This window comes from Notothenia coriiceps, unplaced genomic scaffold, assembly GCF_000735185.1.
Source record: "Notothenia coriiceps isolate Sejong01 unplaced genomic scaffold, NC01 NC01_scaffold00030970, whole genome shotgun sequence".
Classification (NCBI taxonomy): Eukaryota; Metazoa; Chordata; class Actinopteri; order Perciformes; family Nototheniidae; genus Notothenia; species Notothenia coriiceps.
This window is the reverse complement of record NW_011363671.1, coordinates 1,090-15,685: the sequence shown is the minus strand read 5'-3', so window position 1 is coordinate 15,685 and position 14,596 is coordinate 1,090. Positions and strand designations below refer to the sequence as shown.

The 14,596-nt window shown below is 39.0% G+C and overlaps 3 protein-coding genes across 4 annotated transcripts in view; 1 reads left to right on the top strand and 2 right to left on the bottom strand.

Annotated features, from left to right (window-relative positions):
* Nucleotides 1-5,132, top strand: part of LOC104959753 (ankyrin-3-like) — a gene marked incomplete at its 5' end in the record, with an annotated part of 31,531 nt that extends 26,399 nt beyond the window's left edge. Inside the window, 4 exons of the mRNA XM_010787648.1 lie at nt 1,258-1,341; nt 1,574-1,807; nt 2,761-2,832; nt 3,738-5,132. Coding sequence (XP_010785950.1) covers nt 1,258-1,341; nt 1,574-1,807; nt 2,761-2,808 — 366 coding nt within the window. The remainder of the gene's footprint in view (nt 1-1,257; nt 1,342-1,573; nt 1,808-2,760; nt 2,833-3,737) is intronic.
* Nucleotides 5,133-6,347: 1,215 nt separating this feature from the next.
* On the bottom strand, nt 6,348-11,087 carry LOC104959751 (zinc finger protein 260-like). 2 transcript variants are annotated; one of them, XM_010787645.1, is made up of 3 exons: nt 10,836-11,087; nt 9,625-9,810; nt 6,348-8,596 (listed from the first exon to the last, which is right to left on the bottom strand). In XM_010787645.1, exons 1-3 carry the CDS (start codon nt 10,924-10,926, stop codon nt 7,035-7,037), a joined length of 1,839 nt encoding a protein of 612 aa, XP_010785947.1. In that variant the 5' UTR covers nt 10,927-11,087; the 3' UTR covers nt 6,348-7,034. The 2 variants fall into 2 exon arrangements, with proteins under 2 accessions (XP_010785947.1, XP_010785948.1); XM_010787646.1 differs by having other exon boundaries at nt 10,832-10,919.
* A 2,328-nt stretch (nt 11,088-13,415) lies between these two features.
* On the bottom strand, nt 13,416-14,298 carry LOC104959752 (glucose-6-phosphatase-like; the record flags this gene model as incomplete). Its single annotated transcript, XM_010787647.1, has 1 exon — nt 13,416-14,298. A coding segment is annotated over one exon (525 nt), but the record flags the coding sequence as incomplete, so codon positions are not given.
* Nucleotides 14,299-14,596: the final 298 nt, after the last annotated feature.

The following is a 14,596-nucleotide window of genomic DNA, read 5'->3' as shown; positions in this document are numbered from 1 at the left end:
TGACAATTATGGATGATAGATCCAATTGATTTGCTTTATTTTGGATGGAAACATTCATATGCAACAACATATGCAAATGTGCATAGGACAGTGTGTATGTGGGGGGGTTAGTGTATGTGGTTGTTTAGCCTTGCTTTAGCATGAAGTGCTACTCACTGCTTGTTGGTGCGATCCACCAGCTGTTTGGTGTTTCTTCCTGGTTGTGCTGTGCGTTTGGCTCAAATCAAGAGAGTGTTATACTATGTGTGCGTATAATGAGGCTGGATTTCCACAGGAGCAGAAAATCTCTTAAAGTATGTAAAAACCCAACTTTGATGGTCGCAACGCCCGTGTGCCCCTGGAGCAAGAGCTCTCAGATGTTTGCCCACTCTTGATTCAAGAGCAATAACAGTATCAACTTAATGCTTACATTTATTGTACAAAACTAACAATTATTTTCATTCAAAGTTGATTTGATGAATATTTTCTAGATTCATGGAACGATCGATTGGTGTATAAAAGGTCAGGAAGTGATCTTGATGGCTTGTTTGTTGACAAAACTTAAAAAACCCAAAGATATACAGTTTATAAGATGAATAAAACCAGTATGTACTGACACTAAAGAGGCTTGAAATTGAGAACTTCCTAAATAATAACTTAAACCAATTCATTTTGTTGTCGATTGACTAAAGTTAGCTGCTCAGGCAATCTGTCTCTGTGATTCATGGCTTTCCTTTATTGTGCATGACATGAGTTTGAAGGAAGAACTCATCATCATGGCAGGAGGTTTTTTCACTTGTTCTCCACTCCGCTGTTGGTCTCTGAGATGTGTCATGATTAACAGTTACAGTTATCCATAACTAGATTGAACCTTCATTTAAATTGCCGGTGTGCATTTTGAAGCTTGTTTTCAGAGCCTTGCTAACATGTTGATCCTGTATCATGCACCTGCATCCCTTGGGTTCCAAATCAACTTTTTATTGAATTTAAACACCTTTAAAGTATTGTAACAAGTCATGTTTTTCTGTTATAAGTGCTGCATCACAGATTAGCATGGTCAAAGATTTTATTTATAGCATATGTTTTTATCTATCTGAGAGTTTATTAAAAAGGAAACTGCACTTTGAAAACCATCGTCTGTGGCAGGCAGACGTATGTTCTCTTTATTCTAAATAACCAGATGAATAACTATCAACAAGATTACCTCTCGTAACTTTTCCCGACCTGTACGCCACCCTTCCATCCACCTTTCACTCATCCTTTAACCATTCATCCCAGGGAGAGGAAGCCAGAAACATTCCTGGGGATTCTGTGACGGAGGAGCAGTTCACAGATGAAGACGGGAATCTGGTCACCAGAAAAGTAACCATCCTCATCCCCCTCCATCACCTCTTGACCCGACAGCTCTCTCTCACACACACACACACACACACACACACACACACACACACACACACACACACACACACACACACACACACACACACACACACACACACACACACACACCTCTCCTCCTGTCCCTCCTTTTCATTATGCCTGCTCACATAATGCTCTCCTGCTTCCCTCCCCATGACATGCTTCTGCCCTACAGGTGATCAGAAAGGTGGTGCGCCGTGTGTACAACACGGCTGAGAGGAGGGAAAGTGAAGGCGATATTATTACAGAAGACGGAGCTGGTGGTGGTGGTGGTGATGGTGGTGATGGTGTAGCCACAGGTGGAGCAGATGCTGCCTCTTCTTCAGGATCCAAGGGGGGGAAGAGCAAGAAGAGGGGGAAGCGCTCCCGGCATGCCAACAAGGCTGAGAAATCTGGAGAAAAAACTGAGGTTGGGGTTAAAAACCAACCGTCAAACGTCTTCACCTGAACTATCCGCGCCTCCTTACACCTGCATGAAGCTTTACCTGTGTGAGCACTCAGAGGAATGGGAGGGATCCATCACAGTCAAGAGCCGAAGTAAACTAGTGGAGGCAAATGAGGACGAGCTTAGGCCTGTTGCTTTAAGCATATTGAGCACTTTTTACAATACAATACAATAAAAACAACTTAGCTACTGGCTAGTTAAGCTACCTTCTCCTTTGATATGTTTCCTTTAGCCACTACATCAAATGAGAAGATAATGGCACCTAAACTTCAGACTACACCCAGGTTGAGCTCTCGCTTTCTGCATTGGTTTTAATGGAATCTGAGCAGAGAAATAGTGCCACCTGCTGATCATGTCCTTGAAATAGCTCCTAATATTCACAATACAATAGTGGATGGAACTATTGTATCAAAGACAGGTTATGGATCATTTTAAACTTGACCATAGAATACATAAAAAGTTGTGCATATCTGTAGGATCGGGCTCCTGTTGTGAAGTCTGATCTCAGTACTAAACTAAACTGAGCTGTGTGTCGAGTGCTGTGTTATAGAGTAGCAGTGTGTGTGTTTCCTCTGTACTGCAGTGTGTCAGTAGTGTTTGATGTCCAACAGCCATGTCAGGTTGCTGTGGTTTGAGAAATACTAATATTACGTGTTTCAACTACCATAGAGAAATGAATACAGTTCTTTCTGTTAAGATGTGCTGATGCACGTGTGATTTGAAGTAGTAATACTAACATCCTTTTCTCTCCTGAAGCCCGCCTCTCTTGCAGCATGCTTCTTGTGATTCCTCCGCAGTAGTACAGCTTCACTGCGCTTCACTAACACACTTCATGTTTAGTCGGAGCACCACTCTAACTTTATTTTCTTTGTTTTTCTCTCTTCTGAACAAACTCGATGCTTCTCCCCCCCGCCAAGCCTGGAGACAGTGCCAATAAGAAACAAGGGAAGAAGAGTCAGTCATAACAGTAGAGCACTCAACTCAAGCAGGTAAGAATATAATAATAAATATCAATCTCTTAAAGGTGGGGTAGGTAAGTTTGAGAAACCGGCTCGAGATACACTTTTTGTTATATTCCATGTAATGCTCTTAACATCCCGATAGCAATGAATATCTTAAGAGCTTTGACAAAAAATCCATTAAAAAATTTCATCTGTGGAAGCCGTAGTACTGTAAAAAGCACGACCAATCATTTTAGCCGGCCCGGCTAAAGTAACTGGATGGCCTACCTGCCTGTCAGCCTTCCATCTGTGCACAAACTTATCTCGTGCCCTCATTGGTCATGTGCGCGTTCGTGTGTTGGAGGAGGGGCTCTGTAAGGAAGTGGCAGATTTTTTTCGGCTGTATATTTTCAAATTCTATCGGACTCGAGCTGGTTTCTCCAAAATTACCTACCCCACCTTTAAGACACTCTAATCTGCTATGTGTTTTAGAATGTCTTTTTAGATAAATATGCAACAAAACTGTTCCTCCTCTGTGTTAAACCTATATCAAATTAGTATTTTTGGAAATGTTCAACACATTTTGTAACTAAGAAGCAGAAAAGAAGCATACTGGCTTTCAATTTCAATATCGATTTAATCTTTCCTTAATATTTAGTGTTAAAAGGTCAGAAAGTATATAAAATTGCCTTTTTTTAACCAACAGCCAGAAAGCCAAATATATTACATTTATAATCATAAAAAAACAGGAGCAGCAAATGTGAGAAGCAGGAAGTAGCTATTTCATGTCATTTTTGTTTGGAAAATCAATCAAATGAATGATCAAATTAAATCCAATTTAAGACCTACTAAACGATTGCAGATGATCAGCCCGTTAACAGATCTTATTAACTCTGGGGCATTGAATAACTACAGTATAGCCTCAAATGCTAATGTTATGTGTCTCCTTCCAGGTCCATGAGGTCCATCTGCAACTCCAAACATGCCCTGGGAGGAAAGACAAGACTGGAAGCCTCGTCAATCGGCCAAAAACGTGTCTGAAGCTTTCACTTACAGCGCATGGTTTTCAGCAAGACAACAAGCTAAACTTTTCTTTGATTTCGCATGAGCATGTCACCACAACTCACTCACTGTTGGAAACAACACGGGAGGGACACACACGGACGTGAGCTGGAGCTTTCTTACATGATCTTTAACCAATGGAAGGCGTGTGTGACCAAAGATGGCACAAACAAGGAAAACTTAACGCTGACAGATAAGGATTCACTCTCTCTCCCAGACACTCGCCTTATATGGTCCATTCTTTCCTCCTGGACCCGCAGTATTGGGGTGTACCATGTGGTTCTTTTTTTTTAAATGAAATATAATAGTAAATGGGTGATTTTTGTTGTATATAAATGACACTGTATAAAATGAAAAAAAAAATAGAAATCAGTAGCTTCACAGATTGTTTATGCACTGATTTGAGTGGAAGCTTTGCCGAGTCGGTGCGTTTGTATTGAGGTTGACACTGTTTGAGCGTGCAACCTGAAACGCTCTTCCTAAATGAATTTAAAAAAGAACAAAAAAAAGCTGTATGTAAAGAGAAAGGAATGGAAAAAAAATAATACTTGCTTGATTTTAAAAGGACGTTTCTTCAAAAGCCAACATCTACTTCCTGTGGAACATTATTTGTCTTCAGAGAAATAATATTTTGCTGCATGTGACGTCACCTTATTTTAAACGCTTTCCTTTAATTTTCCTCCTAATTCAAATGCACTGTAATACAATTAGAGAGATGGTACTTCTGTCTTTGATAGCACTCATAATAACCCAACCATGTGTCATCTATAACCGTTTTTTATGAAAATGTAAACACGCACAGCGAGGTGCTGCTGTTGTCCCCGATGTAACCTGCAGAGCGTTGTGTTTTCTCCTAACTGCTAGCAGCCCTGTGTGTGTGAAACATAAAATACAAATGTCTATATGTAAGCCCATCATGCACACTAGGAGTCTACGTTTAAGCTTTTAGGTCTGCTGTGATTTTAAAAAGGGGACTTTTAATTTGACGGTTTGATGACTTTTATCTTTATTTAACAGGTTGTATTTACATAAGAACACAGAATGTCATTTTTTAGCCCCATTATCCAATTTGTATTAATGGCTAAATCCCACATTGTTAGAAATCTGATCTACGGTTCTTGTGAAATTTTAATTTCTTCTCTCTATGTCTTTTTTCATACGAAACCACCTTAAGCATCCTTTGTTAATGATGAATCTGGTACCAACATGTATGACGAACCAACATAGCCTACACTGGATGATCCAAGTCATTATTTAAGCAGAAAAATAAATTGTGTTGAACTGATCTTTGTGTGTTTGCTATGTTTTGCAATGTCATGGTTTCTATCAAGACACAGTTGAACTTTAAATGTGAAGCCGTCAAAATCTAAAGGAGGAGCCGTCGAGAAGCTTCATAATAAAAGCCTTTCTCGTGTGAGGGCGTTGGAAGTATTTTGATCCTTTAATAAGTAAAAGTATGAGTACTACACTGTACAATACTCAGAATTCCCCCTGTTACTGTTATATGATTAGTTTACTATACGTTCATTTAAAAGCCGCACGATTGCTGGGTTTGTAGAAATTTCAGAAAAACAGTAAGAAATGCCATCGCAATTTCCCAGAGCCAAAAAGGACAGCTCACAAGGTTTGTTGGTCTGGGGTTGGGCAGTATACAATTTGTAAGAGCCATTTAGGCACATTATTTGATGGTAATGAATATGGTTTGGTGAGCCAAACTTAAATGAGCTGAATAATGTCATATTACAACGCAGGGCTAGCTCAAAGGCACAGAGCACTTGATACAGTCTATTATTTTAGTGCCTGTTTTTGTCAACATATGCTTACTGATCCCTATCCAGTAGCCCTCATTGGGCAGTTGTGTCTTTCCTAACATGGCTAGTCGCATAGCATTGTCCATGTGGACTCTAGTTGGTTCATGCTTTTTAGTTTTTTCTGATATGTGCTTTAGTCACTCACATCTGTCTGGATCCATGCTGGTTCTGATCCTGACGTTTGAAAAAAGGAGGCAGGGGAAGCAAAATATAGCACTGGTGTTGCTACAGGTAGTGCTTTCTAAACCAGCTCCTTGAAAAAGAGCACGTATACTGCCTTCCTCTGTCCTTAACTCCTGCCTATGTCAGTCTGATCAGGTCCGAACTCTTATACTCTCAGCTTTCCCTCCAGTGTCCTCCTCTCAAAGAGTGTTTCTTTAAGTGATTAAACATCATTTTCCTTCATTCGCTATCTAGTTTTGTTTACACTCCGTCTCCGTCTAACTCTCTCTCATTCAAACGTCAATCACTCACAGTGTGCTGTTGGCAGTGTCAATAGCTGCATTGGGCGCAGCTTGGTGCGCCCCGAGCTGCTCCTATCACTTGTATTCATTAAGTTTACATTTAAGTATTAGCACCACCGAAGAAGCACAAGGTTAATGTTAAAACCGTTTCAATAAACCAGCAAAGTTGGATTACAAATAACACCAAAAAAAACTAAATCATTTAGATTTAGAATTATTTCTTCGCATACCAATAAAGCAGCACTTATCATTGTAAAATATTATTTTAGAAATGATGGTGTTCCTTCACAGTTTCATCAAAACACATGTGATTGTAAAACAAATAACATTCAAATTGAATATCAAACCATTTTGCTATGTAGCCTACCATTTAAAGGAATAGTTCAACATTTAGGAAAAACTTGCCATCTCCGTTTCAGTCATATAAATAATATCTCAAGCTTTGGATGTGTTGGATTTGTTTCTCACGAGCAGCTTTATGCTAACCAAAGCTAACCAATCTTCGTTTACCAGAGAAGTCCTGAACAAGATTGCAGCATAGAACATAAAAGAGAGATTATAGAAAATGGACGCATCACTTAATGTTGATAAATCATGAAGAGAATAACTAAGTTTTGTAATCAAAAGGGTAAAGCAAGATAAACAGAATAAGAGCAATACATGTAATGAATATATTGTGAACACAACTGTAGGTAATATTGAAGAGTTGGGTTTTGCTAAGTCAGTTTTTTATGATGAACAGACCAATATTATATATTTACCATCACAAAAGACAGAAAAAATGCAACTCCTTGCAACTAAAAAGATGGAGAATTACAGAGTTCAGCTCTTGTTATTGATATCCTTATCTCACTCTTGAAAAGAAAGTGAATTAGCATATTATCAAAATGTTGAACTTCTCCTTTAACAAACATTAAAGACTTGTCAGCTGTGTGGATTCCTCTGGGTGAGTCTGAACATGTTTTTTCAGATCCTCCTTCCTTGTGAACCCTTTCCCGCAGACGCTGCAGCTGTGCGCTCGCTCCCCCTCGTGGACGCCCATGTGTTTGGTCAGCGAGCCGCTGGCCGTGAAGCTTTTCCCACAGACGTTGCACAGATACGGTTTCTCTCCGGTGTGCGACCTCATGTGGATCTTTAGCGCTCCGCTTTTATAGAACTTCTTGTCACACACGCTGCATCGGTGAGTGGACTCTCCTGTGTGGATCATCATGTGTGTTTTCAGAGTCCCCCTCTGCCTGAATCCTTTCCCACAGACGCTACAGAGGAAGGGTTTCTCTCCTGTGTGGATCCTCATGTGAGCCATCATGTACTCTTTAAAGCTGAAGCTCTGCCCGCACACGCTGCACACGTACCTTTTCTCCCCCGTGTGGACTCTCATGTGTCCCATTAGGTTTCCGTTTTGAGCGAACGCCTTCCCGCACACGGTGCAGATGTACGGTTTCTCTCCCGTGTGGGTCCTCATGTGCATCTCCAGTTGTTTGTGGCCGTCAAAGTGTTTCCCACAGACTTCACAATCATTCGTCTGGATGTAGGTTTGCAGGTGACACCTCAAGCTTTCCTCGGATTTGAAACGTTTCCCGCACACGCCACAAACATCTGTATCCTCCTCGTCTTCTAGCACATGCCTCAAAAACGAGGCTCTGTAGGAGAAAGACTTGCCACATACTTTACAGAGGTATTTCGGATTAGATACATCCTTGCAATCCTTATCTTTAGCTCCTTTTGTTTTTGACTTTCGTAAATAAGGTCGGTCTTTGATCTGCTCCTTCTCACTGTCTCCTTCCTCACTGCCCTCACTGTCCTTCCACTCCTCATCACTGTCCTCTTTATTCCCAGAGCCCTCTGCCTCTGACTGTTTCTCCTCTGAATTCCTGCAGATGTTTTCTTCCTTGTGCGTTTGTAAATGAACCTCCAGGCTTTCGTCGGAGTCCAGATGTTTCCCACAGGCTCCACAAAGATCGGAGTTCTGTTTGTGCGTAACTACGTGTTTCAGAAAAGACCGTTTGTAGTGGAAAAACTTTCCACACACTCTGCAACAACTCCGTCCTGCAGTCGGGCTCTTGTTGGATGTGAAATTGTTCCTTTTATGTTTTTTCATTTTCTTCCCAATGACCCCATTGAGGAAAGACCTTCCACACAGTTGGCAACAATCCTCGCCCTGACTATGGCTCTGAAGTGATTTGAGATGTTTTTCATTTATCTCACTGTTATTATCTTCACTTGGAGTTTCTGAATTGTTCGATGATAGAACCTTAGGGTTACTTTGTGTCTCCGTTTCCATCATAGTCGAGGTTCCCTTTTCTGTTCTCTGTGCTTGATGGTTATCTGAGAGCCCAGTGTGGATTAAATCACAGTCTGTGTCTGTATAGGCGTCTTTAAACTTTATATGTAATGTTTTCTGGAGCAGACTGGATGCCCTGCTCTGCTCAGAAGAAACATCCTTTTCAGTGTTTGACCCAAGGAGTGTAAATCTCTCTAATGGGAAATGAGAGAGAAAATTCAGCATGGTTGTATTGTAAACTGCATAAAAACACAGACACCGTAAAAATATTCCCTTGTAGCTGTGGGAGCATGAGCAACAAAAAAATCTCTATTCTGCAACACTTCCTTAAGTCGACAAAGCGTGAACGTTTGACACAATATATACATATATTGTGTTGGGCTGTACCCGAATATCCGAATATTCGTTCATTGGAGTACTATTCGGGTTTCAATTTCGTTATTCGGATATTCGTTTTGTTTGTTTTTTTTCCCGTTTTTTTTTCAACTTGAATTTATTGAAATCTCCAATATCAACGTGGAGGTGCTACCACTTAACCATAAACGTTATCGTTTACTTTCTCCTTCTTTATATGTAGATATTACTTTTCTCCGTTAATCTCCGTCACGTTGTTTCCAAAGCAACAACAACTTCCTGTCAACAGCGCTACCTCTCCTTCAAAATAAAAGCATGTCCCTATAAATAGGACGACATATACAACTGCAACGAAAGTAACAAAAAAAATGCCATATGCTTTTCAATTTCAAAGAACACAAATTGGGTTACGGTGCGGGCCGAATATTCGCCGCTGATTACTACCGAATATCCGGAGCCCGAAAAATGGTATTCGGGACAGCCCTAATATTTTGGAATCATTTCAAAAAGGCGTGTTAGGTCTATAACAAATGTAACAGATTACTATTTATCTTTGCAAAGCTGTCCACAAATGTTTACAAGAAAATCTAGTCAATGATAAATGTCTGAGTAAATAAATAAGCAAATGTAACACATTAAGGATGGTAATTATCAAAGATTCATACTCTACATAAAACACAAACATAAATGCTTAGCATGGGTTTGTAATTAATCTATAACTAACTTCATGATTTCACTTTTGTTTGTTGTGCTGTGCATAATGATTAATAAAATGATGATGGTGCCAGCAGTAAACAAATTGTATGTACCGGTATATATAACTGTACAATTATAAATCATTTTTTGGTTTAAACATTATGTAATATACCTGGGCTGGGTACATTTGTCTCAGTTTTAAGCATGACGTTGGGCGGTTGGCTTTGGCTCTCCTGGTGGGATTCGGTCACTCGTGCCTCGTATTCTCCCATCATGTCCTCCAGGATCCTAACAATCTCGTCTGCAACCATCGACAGCCGCTTGTGTACAGCTGCCCTCTGCTGTTCAGAAGGCATGTCTGGAGAAAGGGAGAAAATAAAGAAATAGCTTTAAGTATAAACAAATGACAGAATAATTCAGCTGATCCTTGCTCCCCATATATAATTAATTAATTTGCCCTTTACCAGAGAGGCTTGTTTTGTACTTCAGTACTTTTTCTTCTTTTTTAAGTTTGTGTGGATTTTAGGATGAAACTACAGTTTGGTTTAGTTAAAAAGTTATGCATTTATCCTTAAAATTGGTGACATTGTTGAATAAAGATGAGCATAATATACCCAAGCTCTTGATCTTGACCATTCCTGCTCCAAACAGAAAAAAATCTGTATTTATGTCCACTGTAATACTTTTTTTTATCATGTTATTCCAAAAAATATTTAGCTTTGGTGCAGTTAAAAAAATGCTTAACTTAAGTTTCATCACATACAAAAAAAAGGTCACACAACGTATCCAGTACCAGTTTATATCTTACATATCATTACAAAAGTTGCACTATTGTATATGGTGAAGAACTTTGAATGAGTTACTGTTTATCTTGCAGTTGATTGATAGATCACCTTTTTAATTATCTGGAAGTACAAAGTAACTTATTGTATCAAAAATGTGTAAAAAGTACTATACTGGTATCCAATATGAAGTGGAGTAGAAGTGAAACGTAGCAGAACATTGACATTCTCAAGCAAAGCACCCAGCAATTGAAAGTAATCAAGCATATTTACACAAGTACTGTCCTTAAGTACAATTTTGAGGAACTTAATATGCATAATAAAGACTGATTTTTGTACTACTTCTGTAGGCAACATTTGAATGCAGCACTTTGACTCGCAGTAGTGTATTTCTACACTATTTTATGCTTAAGCAAAACATCTGAGCACTTGTTATAGTTATAATCTACAAACTAATGCATGTAGCTTATAACTTCAACATTTTAAATAAAGTACTAACGTTACTTTTCCTTTGGGAGATAACAAGAGAACATATTGATTGCATGATGATTAGTTGACTTGGTGGTTAATAACGTGTGTGTTGAATGTGTGGTTTACATGCCTGCTGCCTCCTCAGAGCTGAAGATCTGCTCCGCGGCCGCCGATAGTCTCTCCGCCAGCAGCGCCCTCACCGCCTGCAGTTTGGACATCATGGAGTCTTAAAAATACTTTTTTAACATCGAAACATTTTTGTTTTGCTCCAACAGCACCTGCAGAGACACTTTTATCAACAACCATAGACTGTATATATGTCAACAACACAAGGAGCAAGCTCAGTGCTTCCGGTAGGGTCTTCTTCTTCCTCTGTATTGTTAATCTAAAGCTAGATGGTGGAACACCGCCACCCTCTGTTCATAAGTGGTATTACAGTTGATTGTGTCAAAGCAGCGGTGAAAGATCAAATATTTTTATTATAAATTAAAGTAGCAGTACCACCACAAAATACTTACAAAAATTCCAAATGCATCAAGTTTAAAAAAAACAAACAAGTTACACACATGTGCAGTCCTAGCTTAAAACAAACAGCTTTTGGCTAGAAACTGAAAACATACATTGTTCTAAGAATGGCCATTCTACATAATGAGTACTTTTACTTTACATCTTGACCAGTTTTCATGACCCCAAATAGTCAGCGCCCCAGCCTTCACTTGCACACGTCAACAGACAACAAATAAATACAAAACAAAGAGGCACAAAACAACAGCAAAAAAGTGTTTAACACACCCTGTTATACTGTGCAGAATAGGTAGTGCGGGGCCTTTTGAATGTCTGTGCCCAAGAAGAAACAAATTATCGTTATATGCCCATGGGTGTTGAAAAACAGCAGTAGTGACACAGTCTTGCACAACTCAGTGTTGTTGGATGTTTTGTGTCCATTCGAAAAAACGCAAACAGACAAATATTGAATGTTCATCTTGCACTGTCAGCCTTTGACAGTCCTATGACGTGTGAGTCTATGTCATGGCAGCAGGTCAGGCTAAAGGCCAGGGCTTTGGTGCCGAGTTAATGATTTATATCACACTCTGTCTGTGCCAAAATTGTATATTTATCTTTAAAAATGTTCTAGGCCATTAAAAAAGGGATTTTTGGAAGGGGGCCGTGTGTGTATTAGTTTCTGTTTACTAAAGAAATTAGAAAATGTTGCAAATTAAACTAAATCAGTCATCAAAAAAGGAAATCATTTGGGGGGGGGGGTCACTGGGATAAAGATAGTGACAATTTGCATTTAAACAAGTACTGTAATAGAGTACAATTTTAAGGTACTGTTTATTTTCTTGAGTATTTATATTTACTTTTAAATATTTGACAGCTTTAGTTACTTTGCAGATCCAGATTAATGAAACAAAATAGAAATAACAAATAGAAAAAGGATGTAAAATGATAGGTATAGTTACACAGCAGTCATAAGGTCATTCCTAGCATTCGGTGCCATTTAGGTCCCCACCACATTATATCATATATTTTGTATTTAAAAGGTTTAATGCTTATTTTTTAAATGCTTGGTTTTAAATGTGTATACCCTCTACCATAAAACAACAATGTTATTTAGCCAGGATATTAAAAATTCTAAATAATTACTCTGATTTTAGCACAAGTAGGCCAAATTGCTGTGTCCCCAATCATGTTTGCTCAACTTCTGTAACAGATATACAAAAAGAAATCAAAGAAATACAAACAAATTCTATATTTTTGTGAGTGTTGTATGACCCTTTTGCTAATATTCCTCACCAAATTGAAATTGTTGTTATTAATTCATTTGTATTGAAAATAAAGTGTGTGTCCCCTGTTTCAATGTACCCCCTGTTACTCTGATTTGAATCCCTCTGGACACGCCCCTTTACTATTCTACTATCTGTATGACTCAAGAAGAAGAAGGATACGTTTTGAGTGGGAAATCATCTTCAAGAAGCAGAGTGAATGCGTTCTTCCTTCAACGATTTTCTAATGTTTTAAAGAACTTAACTATTGCGGTAAAGCATAAAATGTCCACCCTGTTATGCTCATTTTTAGTGGAACTGATCATTTTTTTTACATTTAGAAAATATGGTGAATATATCTATCAAATATATGTTTCTGTTGTCACCAAGTGCTAGCTTGATTATCATCACACATGTAGCAATAGCCAAGTTTAGCATAAAATGTCCACCCTGTTACTATTTTTCACAGTAACAGGGTGCACACACAGTAACTGGGGATGGTAAAAAAAAAAACGATGTTAAGCATAATATCCTGAGCTATTTTTCTTATCCTTTAACAAGCCATCATTCAGATTAAATAAAAAAAAAACATGGAAAATTTTTATTTTTATTTTTGAATACCCTAGCTGAAATGGCAACAAATGCTAGGAATGACATAGTGGTAATAATTCAAATAAAGAGAAATACTGTGAAAAGGGTCACCTTTGATAATTTGGTTAATTTTGCTACTGATTTATCTTTTATTTTAACTGAGTAACTTTATTATTCAGTGATAGTAATGTTGTTTCATGGAAGCTTCATGGAACTGGATCAATTAATAGTGGTAATGGATAAATACTCATGATAAAGTAAATTATGAGCCAAGTCATTTAATACATTTTCTATATATTTTTTATTAAAAATATTTAAAAGTTTCAAAAATACTTTCTATAACATTTAAAATACATTACTAATACAGTTGAAATACCATGCTGTGAGCGGTGGCCATTGTCTTTAAGATGAGGTTAAACACAACAAGTGCAGCGTGTGTGTTCATTGTTCTGTTTTTTCCAGGACTCAACAAATTGAATTATCATATTTTGCTAAACTCATAATTGGTGCCACTCAGCATCCTGGAGAGTGCTTCACATAATGTCACAAAGAGTGTACAAATCACACAAGTGACCAATTCACATTGATCTTATTGGCTCTTCCCTGAGGAACAGTTGGACATATAAAAACAAAAGCACCAGAGGAACGTATTTTTTCTTGATCCGGAAGAGATTCCTTCACATGTAAGTGTGTCCAATCTGAGTTCTTCTCTCAAATTCCCTTTTTGTTCTGCAGGCTCAGAGCTCCTTTCACACAGTACGGGATGATGCTGACGGTGACCAGAGGCACGGTGGCACTCTTGCAGAAGGACAGCAGGTAGAACAGAGCTGCGGTGTGCGTGGGAGGCTTGAAGGAGTCGAACAGGTGCAGCAGGAGCAGAGTGCTGATGACGCTCAGCGCTTTGACCGCCGAGCTGCTGCTGCTCTTCTTGGTCTCGGTGTAGAGGGGTGAGTGCAGGCCCAGGCCCAGGCCGAACAGCGTGCCCATGTTACGCAGGAGGCTGGCGAAGGGCGTGGAGTCCATGTGAACCCACTCTGGCTTCACACACCACCTCTGAGCCTTCTCCAGGGTCCAGAGCAGGTCCACACCCACAGCTTTAAGCAGCAGGTAGAAGCCAACAGCGAAGGAAGTCAGGAAGAGAGTCGTGTAGAAGTATTTCTTCATGCTGGCGCTGTAGATCAACTGAGTTCTGTTGAAGGCTTCTGCCACGAGTATACCTAGAAAACAATGGAATATCCAGGTTCATATTTGGAGTTATAAAGTACCGGATACCACTAAGATATCAGTAATCCTAAGGTATAGGGTACGCAATACAGGTAATATAAATAAAACATTGGTATTTGATACCGCAATGCATCGATTTAAGTAAAATATTACCAAGTAACAAAACTAGTCAAACAATACCTGCATTCAATCGTTTTTAGAAAAAGATTAATCTAATTGTTTGGTTTTGCTCTCAACCAATCAGCGCAGGCATTCTTTGATTAGATGCTACTGTAAGTGTGATTGGCCCACAACCGCAGGAGGCTAAAAC